Source organism: Rutidosis leptorrhynchoides, chromosome 6 (genome assembly GCF_046630445.1).
Source record: "Rutidosis leptorrhynchoides isolate AG116_Rl617_1_P2 chromosome 6, CSIRO_AGI_Rlap_v1, whole genome shotgun sequence".
In the NCBI taxonomy this organism is placed as follows: Eukaryota; Viridiplantae; Streptophyta; class Magnoliopsida; order Asterales; family Asteraceae; genus Rutidosis; species Rutidosis leptorrhynchoides.
In genome coordinates, this window is record NC_092338.1 from 61,820,145 (window position 1) to 61,847,594 (window position 27,450).

General features: G+C 35.7%; 1 protein-coding gene across 1 annotated transcript; it reads right to left on the bottom strand.

Annotated features, from left to right (window-relative positions):
* Nucleotides 1-1,084: 1,084 nt before the first annotated feature.
* LOC139851765 (TMV resistance protein N-like) lies at nt 1,085-5,784 on the bottom strand. Its single transcript, XM_071840929.1, has 6 exons — nt 5,260-5,784; nt 4,601-4,836; nt 3,775-4,541; nt 3,427-3,702; nt 2,394-3,260; nt 1,085-1,791 (listed from the first exon to the last, which is right to left on the bottom strand). Exons 1-6 carry the CDS (start codon nt 5,754-5,756, stop codon nt 1,177-1,179), a joined length of 3,258 nt encoding a protein of 1,085 aa, XP_071697030.1. The 5' UTR covers nt 5,757-5,784; the 3' UTR covers nt 1,085-1,176.
* Nucleotides 5,785-27,450: the final 21,666 nt, after the last annotated feature.

The window sequence follows — 27,450 nt, forward strand, 5'->3', positions numbered from 1 at the left end:
CAAGTCTTGTTCTTCTCAAGTGATCCCATCTCTTCTTTCATGGCAAGTTCCCATTGTATGGATTCTTTTGTTTTTCTTGCCTCAAAGTAACTTTCGGGTTCACCATTCTCGGTATAGAGCAAGTAGTTTGCTGATGGAGAATACCTAGGATTAGGTTTGGGCACTCTAGTCGAGCATCTTGGTGTAGGAGTAACCGGAATGGTTGGACCGGTTTCATTTGTGTCCTCCTCATCACTAGAACTCGCACTATGTTCGGAATCATCACCGCTTTCTGAATCATCCCCATCATTAGCATTTTCCGACGCCTTGTATAAGTGTTGGAACAGTTTTTTTTTTTTTTTTTTTTTTTTTTTCTCGTTTTGTATAAATGTCTCCATAATCTAACATTTACAACCCTTAATTAAACTTTGTAAAACACACATTTGAAATTCTGAAACACCTTGCTTTCATAATACGTACTATAACTATGTGTTTAGGGAGTGAGTCAAGCGTGTAAACTTTAAGATTCAAAGTTAGTTTTACATACTTATTGATTAAGCATGATCCCAATACTTATATTTAAAAAAAAAAAAAAAAAAAAAAAAAACAAACTCACACACCCTATATGATTTTTCATGAATATTTACAAATGTCCATGATCCCAATACTTATATTTTCATGGAAGTTGCCAGTGTACTATGGAGTACATTCTTTCTTTGGTTATTTTAAGTTGTTTCCTAACATGAGATGTCTAAGTAAATGAACGTTCAATGAAGTCAATGACGAAAACGAAGATTGAAGGTCGAGAGCTAGCGGTTAAAACAAGTGATTATATCAGACTCATATATAAGTATATGATTGATCAAAAACATGAGTAACCTACTAAAATCCTAATAAATTCTAATTTAAATCCATCTCAAACTAATAATTTTATGGCCAAAGTATTTTTGCTATATGATTTGAACACAAAACCACTTTTCATGATGCATCAATTAGTCATTTGGGAAGTAAACTCCCAACCAGTCAAACAAGTTTCTTGACAGTGTCAATTACAACACAAATAGCATAAAATAAAGGAATTATAATGCAAGCGAAAACGAAGAAAGAGAACAACCCGATAGCAACTTTCTTGGATTCCCATCCAGAAACATTACTAGTACTAGCCATTTAAAAGGGATGTGGAAGAACATAGTGACTTTAATAGCAAATCTTCAAAGTCGACTTTGTATCATCTACAATCTTGAATTTGAACGTACAATTGTCTTTGTCCTCCCAAAATAAAGAGAAATTTGTATCCCCAAATTCAAAGGAATCTGAGTCCCAATATTCAGAGAAATCAGTAGCTGTTTCTGTTATAACACTGTTAGTTTCTCTGGCAACCAGCTTAACTCCAAAACCTCTACATACATCTTTATTATTAACTCCAAGACCTCTACATACATCTTTTATATCAACTCCAACTGAAAATGAAACCGCGTTGGAATTGGAGTCCCACCAAGTAGTGTGTCTCAATGAATCAAAGGAAACATAAACCACCCGTGTATATTTATCATCTTCATCACACTCCTTCCATAACCCAGGTTCTACATTCATGCCCATCCTTTTACTCTGCTCGTGCTTCAAAGAAATACGTTGATTCCTTATGGACCCCTTCTTTAAGACAGAGCACATTAAGAATCCACAAAAGTCATTGTACCAATTCTGGGGAAGTTGCAATCTACATGTACTTCCTCTACGCAGAGGAGGTATAAACGTCTTCGGAATCTCAAGGCCATCAACATAGAGTTTCATGTGGTGATTTATAGCTTTCCCCTAATTAAATCAACACAATCATTATTTTTTGTTGACCAGGTGTACATATATAAACTCTGTAATTCCAACAACATGTGCATATACAACCCAAAGCCAGGGAAAATGGGCTGCTTGTTTAGGGTTGGGTCTGGATTCAAACGGGTCAAGTTTTAAAAACAGGTTAAACAGGCCGGGTCTGGTGACCCAGTTATTTTCCCTTGGTTTTTTTTTTTTTTTAACTCTTTCCATGTCTCTCCAAACACGCAGTTCGCATCACTTTAATTTAAGGTTCAAATTTCAAAGTTAGTTTTACATACTTATTGATTAAGCATGAGTCCAATACTTATATTCTTTTGAAAGGCAAACTCACAAAACCTATATGATTTTTCATGATTATTTACAACCTCCTGGTTGGAGGGGGCTTGTTGGACCCGTGATAAACACAACCCATTCCACCCGCTGCTTATAACCTGTTGGACCCGTGATTTCCTTAGAGGAAGGCTTCATTAACGAGCGAACTGGAGTACTGGACCCCTAATTAATAAAAATAATAATAACTATCCAAATATGCCATATGCCAAACAAGTTTAAAGAAAGAGGGGGGGAGAGAGAGAGAGACATACATGGAGCATACATTGTAGTAATCCTTCAGCACCAGTCACACTATTCGAATCAGAAAGGTAGACTTGAGATAACCTCTTACAGTTTTTGTAAAAGTCTCCTATGGATTCAAGTGAGTTGCAGTTATTCCCTATAAATAAATCTACACTGGATGGAAGTTCCAGCAATTCTAGAAGGTTATGGCAAAAACTGAGGTTCAGTGCTTTGAGGTGAGTAAGTTTCAAGAGGGTAAAAGGTAATCTTGAAAAGTTATTCCAACTTAGATTCAATAATGTTAAGTTGAATAACTCGCCAACATCACAAGGGATCTCTCCATCTTTCAAGAGACAGCAGCTGAGATCCAACTTTCTTAACAAGCAATCTCTGCTAAAGAGATCCTTTAACAGCTTCACATGAATAAACAAACCACTAAACGCAAACTTCTCCAATTGTTTCATTTCTTGAAAGTTGCCTTCTATTCTTTTTAATTTTTTACAATTGGTCACCTTTAGTGAAATTAGGTTGGTACAGTAATGTCCGATTGATGAGGCCGGCAGAACTTCTATCCCAACCTCACTAATTGTTAACATTTTCAAGCTATCCATCCTTACGTGGATCTCTGGGAACTCAGCAAGCGCTCTACATAGCGTGATGTCAAGAGTCTCCAAATTTTGCATACAGATGATGTTTGGAAAATCTCTAAGCTTGTCGCAATAAGATACAAATACGTTGACTAGACTGTTACAGTTTCCAAGTGATGGATGGATCTCTTCCAAACTGTTGCAACCACCAAGTTTCAGATATTCAAGACATGGAAATCCACCAAAATTTGGTGTGCTGACTAACTTATGTGCATTGTGGATGATAAGCTTTTTCAGTTGTGGTAGACGCTGATACATACAAGTAAAGAATTAACGCTAAGACTAAGTTACTGTATTGATATATTTACTCTAAACTTATAGTGTAAATTCCTTTTTGCAAGGTGTAACCTCTACTGTACTCGTATGTATATGTTAAATGTTAAATGTTAAATTAGAGGACATTACTTGAGTTTACCTTGTAACCTTGCCAAAGTTGTTTCTGCAAGGTATTTTCCAACTTTAAAAAAACAAGCTTCGTTGGTTGAAAATCTGCTGGAAACGGACATCTAGGATAATATTTCCATGAAATATACTGCAACTCATTTGAAAGAAAACAAGGCCCTTCAACGTGATGAACATGAAACCTATCTCCAGACACAATTAACAACCTTAATTTCCTCATGTTCGAAACAAGTTTGCAAAACCCCAATGACATGTAACCAAACCTTATTGCTTCAATCTCGTTATTTTCCTGCAATAATGGAACAAAACCTTGTTATATTTGCAATCATTTCAAGGATATCAAAGATAGCAAAACCATTACCCTTGCTGAATCCGTGGAACAAATTTCTACAATTTCTTCATCCTTCCAAACCCTGCTATGTTTCTCCGGATTTTTAGGATGTAGGCCTCGAACGATGTAGTGGCCCATTTCTTGAATCAGATCATGCATTTCAAACCTATTCTTCGAAATAGTTATGAGAGCCTTTTCTATAAGCACTTTGATCCCTATATCAGGGTAAAGCCCGCAAGCTTCAAGCATCTCCTTTACGTATACTACAAGATCGCCCCTATGGAAACAAGCAATATCCAAGAATAACTCTCTTTCGTAAAGTTCCAGTCCATCATAACTTATTTTGAGCTTGTCCATGATTGTAGGATTTGGGATATTTTTCATCTTTTCTAAGGCACTCTCCCACTCCTTCTTGTCTTTGCCACGTAGAAAAGAACCTAAAACTTTAGGTGCTAATGGGAGCCCATCTGCATAAGAAACCGCACGTCGTGAAAGCGTATCATAGTCTTCTATAGGAGGCTTATCCTCCTGCACTGCATGTCTATTAAACAGTTGAAACGCCTCATCGTGTGATAATAAACTGGCATGAGATATCTTTACATTCTCTCTTTTTAGCAAATGCTCATCTCTAGTTGTGATTATTATTCGGCTCCCACCCCCAAACCATTTATGAGATCCAGCCAACGCCTCTATTTGGTCATCTTTATCAACATCATCAAGAACAATTAAAACATTACTACGACGTAACCTCCTCCTCATCATATTTTTTCCTTCTTCAACACTTTGTACATTCACATCTGTTTTCAAAAGAGTTTTTAGAATATTCTCTTGAACTTTTGGTCAATAAAACAATGACCTTGAAACTGATGAGAGAATTTATCATAAGCAGAATAAGCAAGAGTTGTCTTGCCAATACCCCCGACACCCCATATCCCAACCATGTGCACCCCGCCTGATTCAATATCTAGCAGTGATTTCAAAGATTGCAAGCGAGTCCCCATTCCAACAAGGTCATCATCAACATCTTCATCTAAGGAAAACAATCTTTCTGAGATGGTATCAACAATTGATTTGATGCCCGCTGCTTCATGCCTGCACATTCGAGATTAAGGATGATTAGTGTATGCTGACTTTCACAAGTAATAATTTTCCCCAAAAACCAAGCCTGGTGTGTCTTTATTAAATTAATATTCGATCAATATCAGAAAAAATGTTAGGATCATCATTTGCTTATTATCAATTAACCCATAAATAATTAATCGTTAATTAGTTAATAGCTTGAAAAAGAACATAATATTTGATGGTTTGACTATTTAATTTAATAATGATCGATCGATTATAAGGGGTCAAAACAAGTGAATATATCATAACTGTACGGAGTAATTGATAAATAGAACAATACACGAGTAACTTTCTGTAAGAAAGAAAATATAATTATTATTATTATTATTATTATTATTATTATTATTATTATTATTATTATTATTATAATAATGAAAGCAAAAAGAGAATAACCCGTTGGCTATGTGACTGGGTTCCCAACCCGAAATATTACTTGCATCAACGATTACTTTTTTCCATAATTCCTCTTTGATGATGCTTTTATCGCGCTTTGGTTTGGCAAATCCTGTTCCAAATTGGCCTTTCAGCTTCCTCACATCTGATGGATCCACCTTATAGAATATGGGTATAACTATCAGTCCTCTCTCATCTCTGCACTTCATGATATGTACAAGTTCATCCAAACACCATGATGAATCAGCGTAGTTTTCCGAGAATACGACGACCGCAATTTGCGATTCCTCGATAGCATTCAACAGGGATGGACCGATGGAATCGCCCCGAGGAAGTGTTTGGTCGTCTTTGTAAGTGTGAATTAGTTTATCTGAAAGAGCTTTGTAGAGATGATCTACATAGTTCTTGCGAGTATCTTCCCCTCTGAAACTAAGAAACACATGATACTTCCGTGATCCAGAAGAAGAAGAAGCCATTGATGTATTTGAGATTTGCATAACAATTTGACTGAATGAAATGGTGGTAGGTGTAAAAAGATGAGGAGACTAATAATTGATCCGTATAGTATCAAGTCAACTAACTTACAGAGAGTTACAGTTGAAAGTACCATATTATTTACAAGTTATCGATACTACCCGTCAAAGGCCCAAGCCCAAAACCAAGCCCGTTAAGGGATATTCGTACAAGTATTAATTAATTTACAGTATTAATTTACAGTTTTAGATCGCTAATACAAAAAATTGGGGATTGAAGATCTGAAGAAAATGATGCTCGGAAACACAAACAAATGAGGCTCCGGCGATAGAGACGGGTGTTTTTAAAGGGTTGTTGCCTCTCTTTTGCCACTACATGATCTGATTTTGATCTGATCATGTTGATCCCATGAGTCTGTCTCCAATTTTTTTTCCCTGAATTCAAACAAAACAACCCTTGAAATGTTTTGAAAAAGAAACAGATACATACAAATTATAATTATAAGTAGACAAAATTACTCCGTTGGTCCCTGTGGTTTGTTACAAATTGCGTCGATGTCCGTAAACTTATATGTTCTATTACTTGTCTCCACAATCACGACCTCGTTCTCTGTATAAACATAACTTTATGAGATGTGTTTGTGATGGTGTTTGATGAAATGGAATAAGAAATTTGGAGATGGCAATGATGATATTAGTTTCTGTATGAATTGTTTGTAATCCGAGCATCATAATCGAACTTTGGGTTGAATTCGGCCCGTATCTTGGCGGGGCAACCCGGATGGTAATTTGATAAATTGCAGCCGTTGTTGCAGCCATGGCGGTGTCTGACCCCTTTGTTTGACTTCACACTTACAGAATCTGAGCCAAATTCTCTTCATTTGAGCTATCAAATTATTTTATAACGAAAATCAGCTTTTAGTCAATATTTTTAAGCTAAACTGGTACATTTTCTCGATTATATTTCTGTGTTATCAAACCTCTTTTTGAGATTTAGACATAATAGGTTTTTGTAATTTTCATAATATTACACACAGTTAAAGAACGTTTCAAGTGTTTACTATGGTTAACGTTTTAGATTTATTCCACTTGATTTTAACATTGCTTTACTTACCATTGAGCTGGAATTTGTGAACAAAGGAATTAAAGAAATGCAGGTATATCTCATGCTTTCTTATTGATTTCAGTTTTTGTTCTTTGCAGTATGATGTCTGCTCTTTTAGCTCAACTTAGAATAAGATTTGTTAACCAGGTACGTGTTTTTTCAATTTTTTACACATGTAGGCTATACACATATATTACTTCAGATGTATATATGTATTTGTTTAATTATATTACATTTGAACATTATGCCAACGAGTATAGTTCCACAGTCACCCAAATTGTCGTGGAAGATCAAAAATTAACAGACCGCTGAAAGAGACATGCTCTCTCAAGATTTATACATTGTGTTTGAAGCCACTAATTCTAGTAGAATTAAGGTATTATATCCTAAACAAATGGGCTCTTGAAACACACTCTTGTTTTGTAGACTTTCTTAACATTCTTACTATTTCTGTTAGCATTGTTTTTGTTCTATAAATCTTTTGTCTTTATGTACAGATTGTTAACTAGTGTGGGCTATAGCAGTAACATTTTTAAGCACATTAGTGTAACATTTTTAAGGTGTTCAACCTTAAATCACTCACCATTGGTGGCAGTGATCCTTCTTCCGCCAGTACCCTAATTATCCAAAGGTATGTTAGGCATGCATTGCCCTTTAGACATGTAAGATATTTGTAGCATAGTGCTATAATTAATAACATTGAACTATGAACTATTAATTCGACCCTTAGTTTCTTCTTCTGCAATAGTTTGTAACATTATTTTACGTTACATACATAAAACTATTAACTGGACTCTTAGTTTCTTCTGCTGCAAATGTCCCCGCGATGGTAGCTTAGTGGTTAGGGTATATGCAGCATAAAGCGGCGGTCATGGGTTCAATCCCTGCCCCATGTCCCTTTAAGTATGGGTTACGCGTTTTTCCTCACATATTGGCCGTGGGACCGTTCGGTGTGGGGCCGCCAGAGGGTCGGTTTTACCCTTTTTTTTTTTTCTTTGCTGCAATATGTAACATAATGACCTTTACATATGTGGGTGTGCTTAATGATGACTTCTTTGTCAGATTCTCCAATCTAGATTGTAGATGCGATTGAAGTGCTGTGTAAATCCGTTGGTGAAATTGAGAAGAATGTGATATGTATTTGATAATGCTAAACACTTGCTGGACGTTCTACTAGTAAAATTTAAGACATCAAAACCTTTTAAATATCTTAGGCACTTCTGTTCATTTTATTTTTCTAAGGGCTCAAAGTGAGGTGCATATTATCATTTTGAAGAAATTGATGCTATTTGACAAAATCGCATAAGATAAAATAACACTAGATTGGACGTTCTACTACTTAAAATATAGACATTGAAACTTTTTAATATCTTAGGCACTTCTGTCCATTTTTTTTTCAAGGGGTTTGAAGTGACTGCATATGATCATTTTGACGAAATTGATGCTATTTGTAAGGTTGGTTCTTCCTATCTTTAAGAAACTGACTTCTCTTCCTATGTAATTTCCATTTCCAAATGTTCACAGTTTCTGAAATGCAGCCTAGTAGGGATGGCACATGAGTGTAAGATTCAATCTACTTATTTTAATGGTTTTATCAAGCCTTTGAAGGCTAACTTTATGATAACAATACAAAGTTTAATTGAAGATAGTATGATAGTGATATCGAATATCTATATATTAGATAAACGAATCTTGCACACTTGGATACAAATGTTGATTGTTTTTTAAGTGATCGGTTGGTTAATGGTACTTGGATATGGAATTGGAGCCATGAAGTGTTGGGTGGTAGGAACGAAGCTTTGTTTAACAGCATGTTAGCTGAGCTTAGTTCGGTTACGTTGATTTCGGATGATGATTCGTGGTGCTGGTCTATGGCTTTAGATGGTATCTTCTCAGTTCATGCGACAAGAGCTCGAGTGGATGACATCCTTTTGCCATCGCTTGCACCATCTACAAATTGGTGCAACGCTTTACCGCGAAAGGTCAACATTTTTTTATGGCGAGTGGGGATTGACAGGTTACCTACGAGACTTAATCTTTCGAGTCGTGGTTTGGAGATTAATTCTATTGCATGTCCTCTGTGTTCTTATAATGTTGAATATCGGGACCATATTCTTTTCGATTGTTATGTTGCATCGCAACTTTGGTCGAAGGTCAGGAGGTGGATCGACGTTAGCATGCCGGTTTTTAATACATGGTCAGATTGGATGCTTTGGTTTGAGCATTGGAGTGGTTCAGAAGAGGTCAAGACCAAGATATTCGCGATTGTTGCTACGTGTGTGTGGTTAATTTGGAGGCATAGGAACGGGGTTGTTTTTAATAATCCTACGATAAACATGTCTGAGCTTTTTGATTATATATGTATTTTTTCTTTTAATTGGATTAGATATAGGAGAAAATGTAATTTATCTTGGGCTTCTTGGCTCAATAATCCGTTGTAAGTGGTGGTGGCGGCCTCTCTAAAGTCTTTCTAGAGGGTCGGTGTGTTTATAAAATTTTGCCGTTCCAAAAAAAAAAAAAAAAAAAAAATTAGATAAACGATGTAGAACTTGATTACATCCTTTCTTGAAAAGGTAAACATAAATGCGTTTGGTCACCAGAAGAATCCAATGAAAAAACAATATACAGTACCAAGCTGTTCCATGTCCACTAATGGAGGTAGTAAATAATAGGGAAATTGACAGAAATACACTTTTTAAAAAAGCTTTTGAACAATTATTTTTTTTTTAAATGAAAATTTACACCATTAGTAGACCAATCATTTGGTATAATACCTCATAGTGTGGTTGACTACCTGTTTGCAAGGTAATCGACCAAAAAACAACACGAGCGATCAAAAAATTTGGTCGACTACCATATTTTTTTAAATATGGTACCCATTAGAAGTAAATATGGTAGTCGGCCAAATTTTTGGTCGCCCGTGTTGTTTTATGGTCGACTACCTTTCAAAATAGTTGGTCGACCACTCTATGAGGTAGTCTACCAAATTATTGGTCGACTAATTGGTGTAAATTACCAATTTTTTTGAAAACAGTTATATATTGTTTGAAGACTTTGAAAAATAGTGTATTTTTGCTAATTTCTCAAAATAATATCATCACATCGTATTCGTGTGAAATTGAGGAATTTTTAAAGTTCATTTTCATCAAGAAGGCTCATGTCCACTTGGAGACCTAAGCAAGTTTATTTAGCTTTCTTTTCGGGATTATCACTAAAATGCCCATTTTTGTTCACCTTTTTGCGTTGGAGCCCAATTTTTTTTTTTTTTTTTTTGCCAAATTGCCCGCGCAAGGCGCAAGGTGCCTTGCGCCTTGCGTCCTTGCACCTGGGGGTGCCTTTTGCGACCTTGCTTTCCGGGGACGCAAGGTGCCTTTTTGCGACCTTGCTTCTCGGGGACGCAAGGACGCAAGGTGCATCTTGCTCCTGCCTGATCGTTTTCCTTCAGACATTTCATCGAACACCTTATGTGCATGCACAAAATGTAAACCAGTTTTCTCTCTAAAGTATACAGAAGAAGAAGAAGAAGAAGAAGAAGAAGAAGAAGAAGAACGTATTATTTTCTGTACGTACGTTCACATCATTATTGTGGGTAGATCTTTCATTTATCAAGGTTAGTAGGGTTTCTTCCTTACTTTTTGTATTTTACTGAGATTCTACCTCCGTATTTTATTAAATCTTGTGATGTGGTGCTTTTAAGTTACAAGTAATTAATATACAGAGATTATTTAGGAAATGGTGCTTTTACAAGTAAAATACATTGATCATCTTACTGTAAAATTATGTTCATCAACAACTATGTAGTTCACAGGGTTTGGTTTACATTTTGTGCATGCACATAAGGTGTTCGATGAAATGTCTGAAGGAAAACGATCAGGCAGGAGCAAGAGGCACCTTGCGTCCTTGCGTCCCCGGGAAGCAAGGTCGCAAAAGGCACCTTGCGTCCTTGCGTCCCCGGGAAGCAAGGTCGCAATAGGCACCCCCAGGTGCAAGGACGCAAGGCACCTTGCGCCTTGCGCGGGCAATTTGGCACAAAAAAAAAAATTTTGGGCTCCAACGCAAAAAGGTGAACAAAAATGGGCATTTTAGTGATAGTCCCTTTCTTTTCTTTTCAAATTATCATTATCATTATCATTTGTATTCTATAAAATTCTCTTTTCTTTTCTTGTAAATATATATAATTCTGATTAGATCCCTAGATGATCACCCTAGCATTTTTAGGCCGCATATGGTTTTTGACATAAAATAATCACTGGTGCTTGAGTCCGTCTTCTCGTCACCACCAATCGTACGACTCGTTAAAATCCTAGGTTGGGGTTTTGCGTGGTTTTCTTCTATTACCTTCGGACGTCTTACCCTTCACCAATAACCCATTGAAACAAACCAGACATTAAAATTAAACATGATGAAAAGTTAAAAGAGATTGCTGCAAAAAGTTGTCGAAAAAGCTCAAAGTTTCATGCAAAATGTTTTTGCCCAAATAAGACGGAGAAAACTAGGGTCACCTGTAAATGTAAAATCTATACCTGTATGTACAATTAATATAAGTAAATTTACGTTTAATTACAAAATAAAAATGACTATCAAAATTGTATTAGGTACATATTTATAATGAATCTATATATGTTGAAATTATTATATATTCTACAATTCGGATGAATATCCATTGAAACTGATGATCATTGTGGTTCGTAAGGGTTGAGTGCTCTTATTAGTACAATTAGTCCGTATATAAATGTATAATTCTACATTTAGATGGTTTCAAATCTTTTTTTTTAACTTAAATTTCGTATCGTCTCTTTTTGATAGTTAGATAGTTGGTCTTGTAAGTTTGTTTTGTTGTGCTTCGGTTTCTCAATTTAGGTTTTTAGTTGTGAGCTCACGTTTAGTTTAGTTGTGTTAGTTGAGCTCGAATGTTATCTCTTGCTTGTTTCTTGCAAGTGCAAGATGAAGTTCCTCTTATTGTCGTTTATTTGGGGAAAAAATGTACTCCGTAGTATAACTTTAAAATTAAATTAAAACAAAAACTAAAATATTTCTAAATTTTACCTATATACCCTCAGGTAACGATTCTTAATTCTCGTAGAATCCAAGGGTACAAATGGAAACAAGAGAATGCCACTATAAATTACACGTCTAGGTTACAATGAATGAATAAAAAAAGATTGGGGATCTGAAGAAACGATGGTCGGAAGCACAAATGAGGCTCCGGCGAGAGAGGCTGGGTGTTTTTATTAAGGGTTGTTGCCCCTCTTTTGCCAAAACATCTAGTTATGTTTTGAGCCCATGAATTTGTTCCCTTCTTTTCAAGCAGCTAAAAACAAACAACCCTTGAAAATATAATAAATAAATAAATAAGAATATACGAGTACTATATACCTATGCTACACAAACATCATCCAGTAATATCTTTCTCTATCTCTCTCTATATATAGATGTAAATATAGATATGTGTGTACGTGTGTGTGTTATTATAACTATATATGCACCTGTCTTTTATTTTAACCTCAATTTGATGGATGGATATGGCAATGATGATGTAAGTGTTTGTATGGATTTTTATTGTAATCCGACCATCGTAATCGGACTTTGGGTTGAATTTGGCCCGTAGCTTGGCGGGGCAACCCGGATGGTATGTGAAAATGCAACTGGTGTTGCAGCCATGGCGGTGTCCGACTCCCTTTGTCTGACTTCTATTATACAGATCTGAGCCACTTTATATATCTATATCTATATATATTACGGAGTATATATTATATTGTATATATTTATTTATATTTGTGAATTAAACTACGAAAATTTCAAGCAAATTTTGTTGAATTTGATTGCAAAGATTTTAATGCCTTCTCGGTTATGTAAATGGTGTGAGAAATGAACTGGGAATCGTATTGTAAAGCCGGTTCATTTTGACTTTGAAACCCATCCGAGTACATCAAAACAAGGCAAAGTAGATGACATATACACTACTACATTTCTAATTTCCAATTTCCAATTTCAATTTACAAGCAAGGTGAAATTTTGCCGGACTTAATGTGCACCCAATACGCCTCTAGCACACGGCTAACGTAGCGTGCGGGGAATGGAACTGGCCTGCTGGATGGTGGCACACAAAAAGTTCAAGGCGTGTTGTGATGTGCTCACTTTTGATTGGTTCTTTTTTATTTTTATATCATTTTCTTACCCACCTTTCAATCATACTTTAACACATCACTCAGAACACTACTTTAACACACCACTCCATTTACCTGTTATTAGCACGCCCGTCAAGCAATTCATCCATACTCATCAACACGTCAACACGCCTGTCAGGTTAAAGAGGTCTTATAAGTTGTACATATGAAATAAAACAGATTTAGCTAAATATATGTTTCCTATCAAATCAGTTGGTTTAAAAAGTTATAAAACAGATTTAGCTAATAAATGTTTCCTATCAATTCAGTTGGTTTAAAAAGTTGAGTTTTTCTTACATAACATCGTATTAAAAGCACTGGAAATATAGGGAAAATGTATTAAAAGCATTTTTTTGATATTTACCCGTTCAACATGTTCCGTCAATAGCAACAAATAAGGAAATATATCATATATCAGGTCGCCCAATGTTTTTTGTAAAAGCCCTGAAGGCAACTTTCTATGCTTAAGCTTAAAAATTAGCACGTGAGCAGAACACATGTCACACCACTACTTAGCATTAAGTCGATTACACAATCTTCGAATAAAATCAATCAATAGCAGAATAACATGTGTCTCCGAATATCACGAAGCACTTATGCCTTTAAATAGGTCATTTGAGCCATCACTTTTCTGGATAACTGGACTGGACTTGTGGTAGAGAACAGTTTCTCTCTTACATAGTACGTTTTCTCTCTAGAACATTAATACTTAGTTGCAGAGCGCTAGACGGACCAACTTATAGTTTAGCTCTATGAGATTGATGAAGTCACCCCACGACATTCTAACCGTGAATCAGGAATGCAGGAATCCGTCCAGAGGGAAACCATTAATTGACAATTTACCTCATCACACTAAATAGTTCTAGTGTTGTACTGATACTTGTTACTGCTTGCCGGAAATAAGTATCAACAGAATAATAGTCTTAATTTTAGAACTCCAAAATAATAGTAGTAGTTAAACTCTTGAAGACGGTTTACAACGGTTAGCATGGACGTTGAGTGATATTCATTTAATTTATTTATTAGAGTGAACACACTCTATATGACTTTATATAATTTATAAATCTTACAAGATAATTAAATAAAATACATTAAAGGTATTAGAAATTACATGATTAGAAGTACGAAAACAGGAAATTAACAATTTTTAATAAACTTCTTTTTCCCCAAAAACAATTAAATAAATAAACTGAACATTAGATAAATAAATGAAAAACAAAGTATAAGAAAACATATTGTTAGTCTAAAATAAATTGCAACGTACAGAAGCAAATCAAACCAACACAAAACAAAACTAAATCACCAACGGAGCATATGTGATACCATGCTAGCTAAAACAAATCAAGACTAAAAATCGAGAACCCAAAATTGAAAGTATCCATAACTATTTTCGGCAAAAACACCAAACCATTTGGAGAATCTAAAAAAAAGGAAATTAACAATTTTGAAAAAAACGTTTTTTCCCAAAAACAATTAAATAAATAAATTGAATATTAAATAGATAAATGAATCACCAACCAAGCAGATAAGATAACAGGCTAGCTAAAACAATACTGAATCACCAACGAAGCAAATAAGATAACATGCTAAAACAAACCAGGACTAAAAATCAAGAACCCAAAATCGAAAGTATCCATAACCATTTCTGGCAAAACACCAAACCATTGGGAGAATGCTAACAACCGATGAATCCTCGAAAATTAAAAAACACTGCCCGCCATCAAAACTTCTCAAAACGCCCAAAGATGATCGATCCCATCTGCAAAACAAATCTCCAATAGGGAGATCGTCGTCTAGTATGACACCAAAGGCCCAATTGGAAAAGGAATGATCAGACAAACAAACCACGACAAGAACCCAACCGGAAACCGGCAACCAAAACCTGCCAACCACATCATCTCACCGCATCCATAAGCAACATGTATCTACTATCAACTGGGTTGTTGTAACAACCCGTCTTTTCCGTTTAATTATTTTAAAGTCCGTTATTTAATTATAACATCTCTCGTTTACTCTACGTATTTAAGGTGGTTCGTTTGGTTAATTCACGCACCCGCCTTTAAACTCGAGGGACTAAACTTGCCAAAGGACTAAAGATTTGACTAGGTCAACTAGTCAAACATCCTCCTCCTCCACTCATTCATTCACCTCCCAATTTGATACTTCCATGTTTTTGCTCTCAACACCCAAATCAAAGATTCATCATCTAAATTCGATCTAGCAAGCGTTCTTCAAAACAAATTACATATTTGGAATCCTTGCATCTTCCTCTTCAATTTCATATCAACTTCATCTCTTTTGGGTAACTTTTTAAAAACTCTAGATTCCTTGTTCTTGATGTTTTTGACTTATAAAAGTGTTAATTAGTGTCTGTGGCTCGAGTCTAACATGAATATATGATTTATATGCTCGATCTTGTTGTTTTGGTGTAACTAGCTTGAACTTGAAAAGTGAGTAGTTTGATCTTGAGATTTGGTTGCTTAAATGTTGTTAGATGTTAAAGGTGCATGTATTAAATGTGTTACTAGCATCACTAGCTTCAATTTGGTATGTAGGTTGACTTAGAAAGACTCCATTAACATGATTGATGAATTTATGATTTTTGGTTAGGGTTTGGTAGCCTTAAATGTAAATTTTGATGCTTTAAATGCTTTACAATGTTGTTAGCAAGTGTTTAGTAGTATTGTATGCATAATTACCTACGAAACGGCGTTTTATATGTGTGTGTTAAGTTTCCGAATCATCAAATGCATTTATGAGCTTGAAACATTAAATGGTGAGCATTAAATGATCATCCGACGAGATTTCGGTTATTGAAAATGATGTTTTTGTTTAATGAAATGTGTTTAGTTGTATTCCTCGTTAAATTACCTTTCCAACGATGTATGGCATGCGTTTTAAGTGTTTACGGTTCATTAGTTATGTTTAAATGAAGTTTGGTTCGAGACTTGAACATTTGAAACAGCCAGGAATCAGCTCACGCCTACTGGCACGGCACTGCCATCCATCGGTGCAGCGCGGCATTTGCCGCGTTTGGGGGTTGTTCAACTTTCCTTTTTCACGTTAAATTCTAACTATGCTACGCACCTCCGATTAACATGTAACTTGCTCTAACATGCTCATATATGATAAATTAGCTCAGAAAAATTGTCCGAGACCCGGCCCGAACGCGTTGAATTTTTTGTTGACTTTGACTTGACCAAAGTTAACTTTTATTCAAACTTAACCAATACTTTGTTTAATCGTTATAACCCTTCCCTTATACTTGATTCTTGCATTAAACTTGACAACGTGATTCACATACTATATAATAGAGTCGTAACGAGCCATAGGACTAATTGAACAACTTTGACCGACCGTGTTTTACCATTATTGATACGACCTACTTGTTTAGGTCAAGACTAGCATTCTTTCTTGCACACGTTTACTTTGCGAAGTACCTTTGCTTTCGTGCATACAAGGTGAGATCATAGTCCCACTTTTACTCTTTTATACTTATATTTGGAATGAGAAAACATAAACGCTTCGTTTTACAAAGTGAACACAAGTGCGAAAACAAACATTCTACGTACGAGTTAGAACAAAAAGCCTCAATTCAATTATCAATAGTTACACTTGCAGGGTGTAAGCGAGAACTTATGTTGTGTGGCCGTACGGGTTTGACAAACCCTCATTCGGACGGTTCACTATCGTTAAACTGATGAAATATATTTTTCGAGTATAAGTGTAGGTTCTAACACTATATTAACGGGGTTTGTGACAGTTAAGCCTTGATAATTGGGTGCTCGTGATAACAACAACAACTTTTAGAATGGTTTACTATTATTTCAACGTTATAAATCTTGTGGTTCAACATATACTTACTAAACCTATGATTTCACCAATGTTTTCGTTGACAGATTTTCTATGTTTTTCTCAGGTCCTTGAATGCTAAGTGATACATGCTTCCGCACACTATTTTGATACTTGCTTGGATGTCGAGTATACATGCATACATGGAGCGTCTTTTGACTTTACTTTAAATTGTGTCGCATAGGTTTCATTTGTACTTTAAAACGTTGTAACATATTAGTCGTTGAACTACTTTGTAAACTTTGAAACATCTTTACATTTGAAATGAATGCGACATATTTTGGTCCAACGTTGTTTTAAAGACTTATGACCACGTAACGGGACCTAAGTAGACGGCGCCGTCAATGACGATTTTGTCGGGTCGCTACAGATGGTATCAGAGCGTTGGTTGTAGGGATTTAGAGTTCATTGGTGTCAACCCCGAGTCGTAGGGTGCATTAGTGAGTTTAGACTACAACCGGCATATAGACTTGAAGTAGGACTTACTTGGCTACCTGTGCATTTATACTCGAACTCTTCTATTCTTATCTAACTCTTATTCCATCTTAATCTCACGTTGTTGATTTATTTAACATGCCATCTTGACTTTATGAGGTAATGTTTAATGCACATGTGAATTAGGGTAATATAATTGCCGGGATTATATTACGGTGACTCATATGGACGTTTCGACATTACGACATAAAGAATTTAGGGCGAGTCTAGGAAAAATTTTCTCTCTATCTTTATTCCATATCACGATTAGTATTATTTAGAATACTAATCAACGATATTCTTGTGTCTTGAAGGAACAATGGCTCCTCACCGAGGTCCACGCAATGAAACTCCCGAACAAGCTCTTCAACGAATGATAGCCACTGCTGTAGATGCGACCATGGCCGGTCACTCCTCCAACAACAACAACAATAACAACAACCACAACAACAACAATCATGGAGCCGGTATTTCAAACGAGGGGTGCTCCTACAAGAACTTCATGGGGTGCAAACCTCACACTTTCGATGGAACCGGGGGACAAGTTGCTATCACCCGATGGTTTGAGCAAACGGAAGCCGTTTTTAGCATAAGCGGTTGTCGGGACCAAGACAAGGTCAAGTATTCCACTCTCACTTTCGCCGGTATCGCTCTCACTTGGTGGAACACGTATGTGCAATCGGTGGGTACCGATGAAGCCCACGCACTCTCTTGAGCTGATTTAAGGGAAAAGATGATCACCGAATACTTCCCACATGAAGAGACTCGAAGGCTCGAACATGAGCGAAGAAATTTAAAGGCGGTCCGAAATGACCTCAAGGCCTATAATCAACGATTTACCGAGCTAGCCTTGATGTGTCCAAACCTCATGAATCCCGAGTCTCTAAGGGTTGAACTTTACATGGATGGCCTCTTAGAAGAGCATCAAACACGGGGTAATGTCATCCAAACCTGCTAACCTACAAGAAGCTTTAAAGATGGCCCGCCAATTGATAGAAACGGTGGGCAAAATTGAAGTGCCGGTACCTAAGGCCGAGGATAAATCGGGTGGCAAAAAAAGAAAATGGGAAGCCCCCCAATCAAGCAACTACAACAACAACAACTTCGCTAAGAAGCCTTTCACCTCCGACGACAAGAAAAGTTATGCCGGAAATCAACCTTTTTGCAACAATTGTAAGACTCGAAACCGTTTCGTACATATTGTGTATATATATATCGCTGGCGACCCTCAGTTTCAGCTTTGGGCCGCGGCGCGGCCAATGGGTCTACGGCGCGGCTGGCACCCGGCTAAAATGATTTCTTTTATTTTAATTATAAGGAGGGAAAATTGGTATTTTCGCATTGTGGACGAATTTAAAGCACAAGATCAGATCTAGGTCTTCGTTTACTCCCTTTTCAACCACTTTATCTCTTCCATTTTAATTCTAGAGAGAGAGACCCATTTTGGGAGAGAGAAAGCTCAAATTTAAGAGGAGGAAGTTGATTTCGGGCCTAGGTGCGTTCATTAAAGTTGTTCATCTCCTCACTAGCTACATTTTGATCGTAGTGGTAAGTCTTAATCTTGATTCCTTGTTTTAATTGTTTAAAGGGTTAGGGTTTGGGTTATAGATGAGCATAAAACCCATTTGCTAGTGATTTGAGGGTTTTTGGGTAAGTTGGGTCATGAGGACTCAAAGATGACTAACCTAGGGTTTTAAAATGTAAGTTGTGTTTATGGGTCTTAAATGTTAGTAAATCACTAGCACCCTTAGTGTTTAAAGTAAATGGGTGCATTTGAGTTTGTTAGTGACCCAAATGAGGGTGTTAACCTTGAAGTGGGTCACATGAGTCTTTGATGACCTAAGTGGGTTAATGGGTGCAAGAATGAGATAACCTTGTGTTAAAAGGTGTATTAAGACCATATTTGGATAGTGTTAGGGTTTTGGAGAAGTTGACCCAATATTAGGGTTAAGTGTGCAAATGGGTCGGAATTGCACCAAGGGTCAAAATGACACTAGGATGGTGAGTGAGTTGGTTGACTAACTTGAGTTGTGATTGATTATGTGCTAAATGTAATAGGTACGTTACATTGAAGTTTGCAAACTCGGTTATCTTTCACTAAAGGCTCTAAGGTGAGTGGAATAATTATATGCGTAGGTATATAATGTATTTATTTGTGTAGCGTGAGATGTGAAGTGTCGATGTGCTAAGACACCACGTGCACGCGACGAGTGAAGTGTCGATGTGCTAAGACACCACTCCATGAAAGGTAATGGGTGAAGTGTCGATGTGTTAAGACACCACTCGAGTTGAAGTATCGACGTGTTAAGATGTCACCTCAAGTAATATGAAAAGTGAAGTGTCGATGTGTTAAGACACCACTCGGGGTGGAGTATCGACGTGTTAAGATGCCACCCAAGGTAATATGAAGAGTGAAGTGTCGATGTGTTAAGACACCACTCGAGGTGAAGTATCGACGTGTTAAGATGCCACCTCAAGTAATATGAAAAGTGAAGTGTCGATGTGTTAAGACACCACTCGAGGTGAAGTATCGATGTGTTAAGATGCCACCTCAAGTAATATGAAAAGTGAAGTGTCGATGTGTTAAGACACCACTCGGGGTGGAGTATCGACGTGTTAAGATGCCACCCGTGAGATTAGTGTACGACGTGTTAAGTGCTCTAATGGTTGTTATGAACACCGATGGGAAATTCGAGTACCATTCCTCGTGCTATTGGTTAACCACGGTTATTGCGTTGTAGTGTAACATGTTATATTGTGCGGGTTATATATATACTATTGTTATGCTAGCTTATGGTATTGAGGGTTAATAGCTTGTATTTGAGATTATAAGCTAATTGTGTTGCTAGCATGTATGCGGTATATGAGTAAGTGGTTGCAAGTAGGTATATTATTTATGTACGTGTGAAAGGACCCGTCCTAATCCACCTGGACGAAGTCATCAACATTTGGTCCCATTGCGATGATCGGCTCCAAGTAATGTCCTTATATTGAGCAAATGCACAGCAGAAGACTTAATTCGTACCTGAGAATAAACATGCTTTAAAGTGTCAACCAAAAGGTTGGTGAGTTCATAGGTTTATCATAACAATCATTTCAATATGTTAATAGACCACAAGATTTCATAATCATAAACATAATACACTCGCAAGTGTATGTAAAGCATTCTAAGTGGTTGAGCACTTGGTAACCATACTTAACATTTAATCAACGTTGCATATTCCCTTTATTATGAAATCTCACTACACCGTACCAAGTGTAGTCACCAAAACGAAGTACTGTGCAACCGTTGAATACTGGTCGTCCAGTCCGGTTAGGGTTGTCAGGCCCGATAGATCTATCAACAGGATTCGCGTTTACAATACCCATGTAAATAGTAGTTACCAAGCTACAGGGAAATATGCCAGTGGTACAACTCAACGTAGAATATATTTTTAAGTACTTGTGTCTATTTTGTAAACATTTATAAAAGCAGCGCATGTATTCTCAGCCCAAAAATATATATTGCAAAAGCAATTAAAAAGGGAGCAAATGAAACTCACTTTTTCCTTGAAGGTATTTAATTCGACTTGGTCTCCGATAGATATCACGAACCTAACCATATATATAATATATCAACATATTTTCTTTTTAAGTAATCGTTACATATATATATACATTTAATACTTTTAATATTTTCTTAGTCCGTAGTTAGCAGTCCAATGTTAGTGGTCCACAATTAGTTGCTTAAATAAAATAAATAAAGACCCCATCGTATTCATATTGATCAGAATTAATCTCAACCCATGGTACCATGTTGTCAAATGACGTGTTGCGTACATAAAGTACCGTGTTGTCAAATGACGTGTTGCGTACAATCATGAGGTCTTATGATTAATCTTCTCGCGTTGTTTACGGGTGGTCCTGAAATATATAAAAATCAAATCATGAGTAATTATATATAAAATATCATATTAATTAGAAAAGATATGATTAATTTACTTTTTCTCCAAATATTTTCGTAGCTAAACTAGCTTCGGATACCCAATCTTGTTTTAGTCGTAGTTTCTTCATTACAACTCTGTTTTTGTTGATTCAACTTGCCACTTCCTTGGATCGAGTCAAATTTTAAGAATATGAACTGAAAATACCTTAGTTTGTATTCGAAATCATAGGTTATAGGTCAAACTTTGGTGAAACTTATGAAAGTGATCATTTTCCATCATAAAAACAACATTTAATGATCATTTTTCTAAAAATACTTACACTTTGAGTTAATCCATGAAATTTTTATGTATTAATATATTCATAAGAAATATCATTTTTCCAGAACATGAACTTCCAATTCAAAGTTCAAGATGGTTTTTAATTATCCAACCCAAAACAGCCCCCTGTTGCACTCCGACGACGTAGATTCAATTTTTAAGATGTTCTTTGTAAAACCAAATTATATCTTGTTAGGTTAGCATATCATTATGATATATTACAGGTCTTGAAGTGTTTTAAAAGTCAAGTTAGAAGGATCTATTTAGTTTGCGAACAAGTTTGAAATCATTCAAACTATGTTCTTGTTGTTAAAATTTTATACCACAAAATAAGATAGCTATATGAATATGAATTGAATAAGATTATGAACAAGGTTACTACCTCAAGTTACTTGGACAAAGTTACTGTAAAAGATAAAAAATAATCTTGGAATCAAAGAGTGGTGGAGTTAGATCAAAAGGTTGGAAGTAAACTTCTTCAAATGGGTGGTTATTTTGATATGTTTTTGAAAGAGTTTTCTTATGGTGTTTAAGGCTTGTAATTGAAGCTAAATGATGGGGAAAATGCTTGGAGATGATCAAGTATGAAGTTAGGAGTATTTTGAGAGAGAAATGAGGGTGTAGGTATGAGAAAATGGAGTGAAGAAATGGTGTTCATTTATAAAAACGTTTTTAGTTTATAAAGAAAGAAAAGGATTCCTAATTTTGTTTTCTTACTAATAATTCATACTACTTGACAAATCCTAGTTACCTCATATCTAGGGCAGTAATAATGTTGATTAGGATGTTGATTTGATGTGTATATACCAATAGTAAATATGTATAGAAGCTGGGTATGATACGAGTACATATACCCTAGATATACGTATAGAAATCTTGAGGAAATGGAACGAGAATTCAAATATAGCTATCTTTTGTGAATATACTTATATTGTTTTATGTATTTAAGTCCTTAAAAAGTGATTAAATACATTATATATACGATACATGTATAAGCATTATAGATTATAAGTATATATATCAAAGAATGTTACGTATAGTTATCGTTTTGAAAACTTAAGTTAGTAGTTTCAAAATATACTTATAACTCATTGTCATTAGTACACAATGAGATGTTAAACCATCCTTAAATCATGTTAAATATATATAAATACATATATATACACAAACGTATAATTATCGTATGTTATATAGTTCGTGATATCATCGGTCATATTGGACGGTCAAACGTTGTGTAAAACTCTTTTAAAAAACACAAGTCTCAACAATTTGGATTGCTTATCATGTTGGTATGGTTTAATTTATGTAAATATTAATCTCATAAGTATAATTTGGTCGGAAAATTCCGGGTCATTACAGTACCTAGCCGTTAAAGAAATTTCGTCCCCGAAATTTGATAGAGGTTGTTATGGATAACAATAAGAAGGTTTTCATGACAAATATAAGGTGATAATGGAGTTTTATCATCATTGAGTAATGTAGATAAAACGATTCGATTATGCGAAGAATATAAATGAGACTATCGTAAAAGAGTGAGATGAGTAAAATATATTCGTCTTAACCGATGACGTAGTTATGATTGATTTTCGGGATTTAAGGGATTTAAAGAGAATCTTACGTAATAAGATTTGGTTCTTTGGTGATTAAGGAAATCATGATCTTCTTTGATTATATGCAATAATCTGTTTCGATTGCTCTGTCGGATATTTCACTATAAATTCACCCCTTCGTTTCCTTATTTTCTACGACTCACACCTTCTATTCTTTCTCCCTTGATTCTTACTTTAAAGCATTCATCAATATGCTCCATCCAGTCCTGATTCTTGATATACTCCTAACTTTTATATCTGTCATTCTTCTTTTTCATCTACCACCAGAAGAATCTATTTACTTCTACTATACTCTTGTGTTTATAGTGTTTCTAATTCTCCCGTGTCTCTATATTGCTATATGCATCGATATACACGGTTTGTAATTTCGAGGTTATTATCGGAGTTTATATTCTTCATTATTTTTCGGAGCTTCATGCTTTCGTTTTCTCTTCCCGACTTCGAGTGAAGCGAGTAATGGTCCGGAATTCGTAGATATGAAATTCAGAATGAACATAGCTAATGCTCTAAGAAGAAAATGGTAATAGAACGATTTTGATTTGTTAAATTACCAGAATACCCTGGAGAAGACCGAGTCATCCAGAAAAATATTCCCTTGATATCTTTAGAGATTAGATAGAATGTAAGAGTCATGTAAATGGCACATGATGACGGTACTGTGAATCATCATGCTTCATTAGAAACTCAGCATGACTTACTGTAATATAATGACGTTGATCAAGTGTCATTATATTATACTAATCCATGCTTCAGTTCCCAACACTACTTCAAAACATTCATATTTTAAACTCGAAGGTTTCAGAATTTAGAAACTAACACAGTTTCTTTTATGTTGCAGATATTACGGAGAGATAAATGATCTCAGATAAGAATAGTTGTGAAAATATTGCCAGAAATATGGAGGATATTTATAATAGAACATACGAGAATATCTTAGAATTTCTAATATCAATGGATGATGAAGAAGATTTGTCTGTGAAGGTTTAGAATGAGAAATAAGATGTTTGCTAACGATTTCAGCAGGCACAGAATCATTTGGATTCTTTGAAGGCAAACTTATTCTTTGTGATTTGTCCACGGCTTTCTTCATAGTTTTGCATAATCCGCTTTTCGGTACTAAATTTTCTATCGAGCGTTCCTAACACTCCTTTCTTTATCATCAAACTTTTGGCCATTAAGATCATCTACAACATGCTGCTTCGTCAGCATTTTCAAAGTTAACTGATCTGGGTCATCGGTTATCAAACCGAGGTAGTTTCAGGAGAATTGTGTTTTTAGAATGATTAATCGCTGATGGTAATATTGTGGAATATAAAAGGTTCCCCAGTAACAATAAAGAGTACGCATATATATCGCGGTTATAATAAAGTTGTTTCGGATGAAAAGTCGGAGTTGTCTTGCTGGAGCTGTGACAAAATTAGCTACTTTGGAAAGGGATTGCAAAACGATGTTCGGTAATAACAATGTCAAAGGAACTAGAACAGATACGTGTCAAACGTTTACTCAGTTTCCGAGAGTTTTTCAGGTGCATAACTATATGCATCAATCTTTTCTTCCGTAAATGAAGTGCGGTTGGTTTATCCTCTCGATTGAGGTGTTTTTAAGAATCATGATAGATTTGAACGCTGATTGTAATCGTCGAGATACAATGAGGTTTAAGATGAAATCAAGTGGCAATCTTGAAGAAATGTTTAGTTTCATATGTTATAATTAATATTTTAATTCATTTTAATTGTCCAATGTCATTAGTCCACAGTCGATAGTCCACAGTAACAGTCCAATAATTCATATATAGTTTAATATATAATATACGAATTAATTAATACGTGTCGTGACCTATATACGTCTCAGACTCGATCACAACTCAAACTATATATATTATTGTAGAATCAACCTCAACCCTGCATAGAGAACTCGATCATTACTGCATATAGAGTGTCTATGGTGATTCCAAATAATATATATAGATGCGTCGATATGATATGTCAAAATATTGTATACGTGTCCCGATATTTAAAGTGCGTAAAATAATTACAGAAATTAAATGACGATAAATAAAAGTGCGATAATTAAATTGCGATAAATAAACTGCGATAAATAAAATGTAATCAGTTAGCTAGGAACAGTTAGCTGGAACAGTTAGCGTGGATTCTTAACAAAATTTTTCATAGTTAATTTGTTTGTTTCTAACAGATTTTATTTTGTCATATGTTTTCTTCATATGCCACTTGTTGGATTCTGGGAATTCAAAATCCAAATATGAAATTGAATGAAAATGGTTATTCTGCGGTGAACGGATACGTATATCGGTGGTTGTAAGTAGGATAGTAAATGACTGTTGAATCAGCTTCGACGAATGTACAATGTAACTTATTAAGATGAAATCTAATTATTCCTCGGGTATTACCTGCCCGTTAAAAAAAAATTTCACCATTAATATTTTGTACAAAAGAACTTTTAATTACAATCTTTATGAAAACATATATACATATATATTTTCTTCAGATGAAATCATGAATTTAATGAGTTAATATGATATTAATCTCATTTGCTTTTTGGTTTGAGCTAGAATAAGAAATCTCCAAAACTTTTTGAAACCACATATTCTTCGCAGAATATCAATGAAGTTATGGATCAATACTTCATCGCTCATTATTGTTGGTACTCCTTGGTATATATGGTGCGTATGATGTTGATGTTTGTGGGACAGATTATGATGTCGAGACGTGTGATGCGGATGCTGTTTGTTAGTGGTGATGATGGTATTGTTGATGTTATTGATGGTGGTGCTGATTATGCTACTGGTGCAGCTGCTGGTGTTTGCAACCTTCGCACCATGTTCTCCAAAGCCGTCACGCGAGCGCGAAGTTCGTTAACTTCTGCTAGTACACCGGGATGATTGGCGGTTGGAGCGAGCGAATGAACAAGATTTGTAATATGGGATAGTATATAATCGTGACGAGATACTCTAGAAATGAGAGAGAAAATGGTGTTTCGAATAGGTTCGCCGGTAAGTGCTTCAGGTTCATCGCCAAGAGGGCAATTTGGTGGATGGAATGGATCACTTTCTTCTTGTCTCCAGTGATTTAGTATATTACGAACCCATCCCCAATTCATCCAGAATAGATGATGGGAAATTGGTTGATCCATTCCGGTGATGCTGCTTTCGGAGCCCGAATGGAAATCCATACGGCATAACTGTCGGAATCTGAAGAATTCGAACTAGATGCGGAATCCATCTTGTATAATGGGGAAAATGAATTTTTGGTATGGAATAGATTATAGGAGTTAGATTTGGTACTCTTCAATACATAATTTACATATGTATATATAATACCAAAATCCCGTAAATTACGGAGAATCTTTGAAAAGATATCAGTCAAAGTTCGCAATAATAGATATGCTAAGATAAGAATTCGTCTATACACTATCAATGCAGTAAATGCAGTAAAACGTGTCTAGACTTATGAATGATAAGCAGGTAATTTCCTAAGGATGATAAGCAGATGATTTCCGACTAGAAATGATAAGCAAAACTTTTGACATGTAGACACGGTCGAAGTCCAGACTCATTAATGCATCCTAACAACTACAAGTTAGACACACTAATGCAAGACCTGGTTCGCTACGACCACCGCTCTGATACTAACTGAAAGGACCCGTCCTAATCCACCTGGACGAAGTCATCAACATTTGGTCCCATTGCGATGATCGGCTCCAAGTAATGTCCTTATATTGAGCAAATGCACAGCGGAAGACTTAACTCGTACCTGAGAATAAACATGCTTTAAAGTGTCAACCAAAAGGTTGGTGAGTTCATAGGTTTATCATAACAATCATTTCAATATGTTAATAGACCACAAGATTTCATAATCATAAACATAATACACTCGCAAGTGTATGTAAAGCATTCTAAGTGGTTGAGCACTTGGTAACCATACTTAACATTTAATCAACGTTGCATATTCCCTTTATTATGAAATCTCACTACACCGTACCAAGTGTAGTCACCAAAACGAAGTACTGTGCAACCGTTGAATACTGGTCGTCCAGTCCGGTTGGGGTTGTCAGGCCCGATAGATCTATCAACAGGATTCGCGTTTACAATACCCATGTAAATAGTAGTTACCAAGCTACAGGGAAATATGCCAGTGGTACAACTCAACGTAGAATATATTTTTAAGTACTTGTGTCTATTTTGTAAACATTTATAAAAGCAGCGCATGTATTCTCAGCCCAAAAATATATATTGCAAAAGCAATTAAA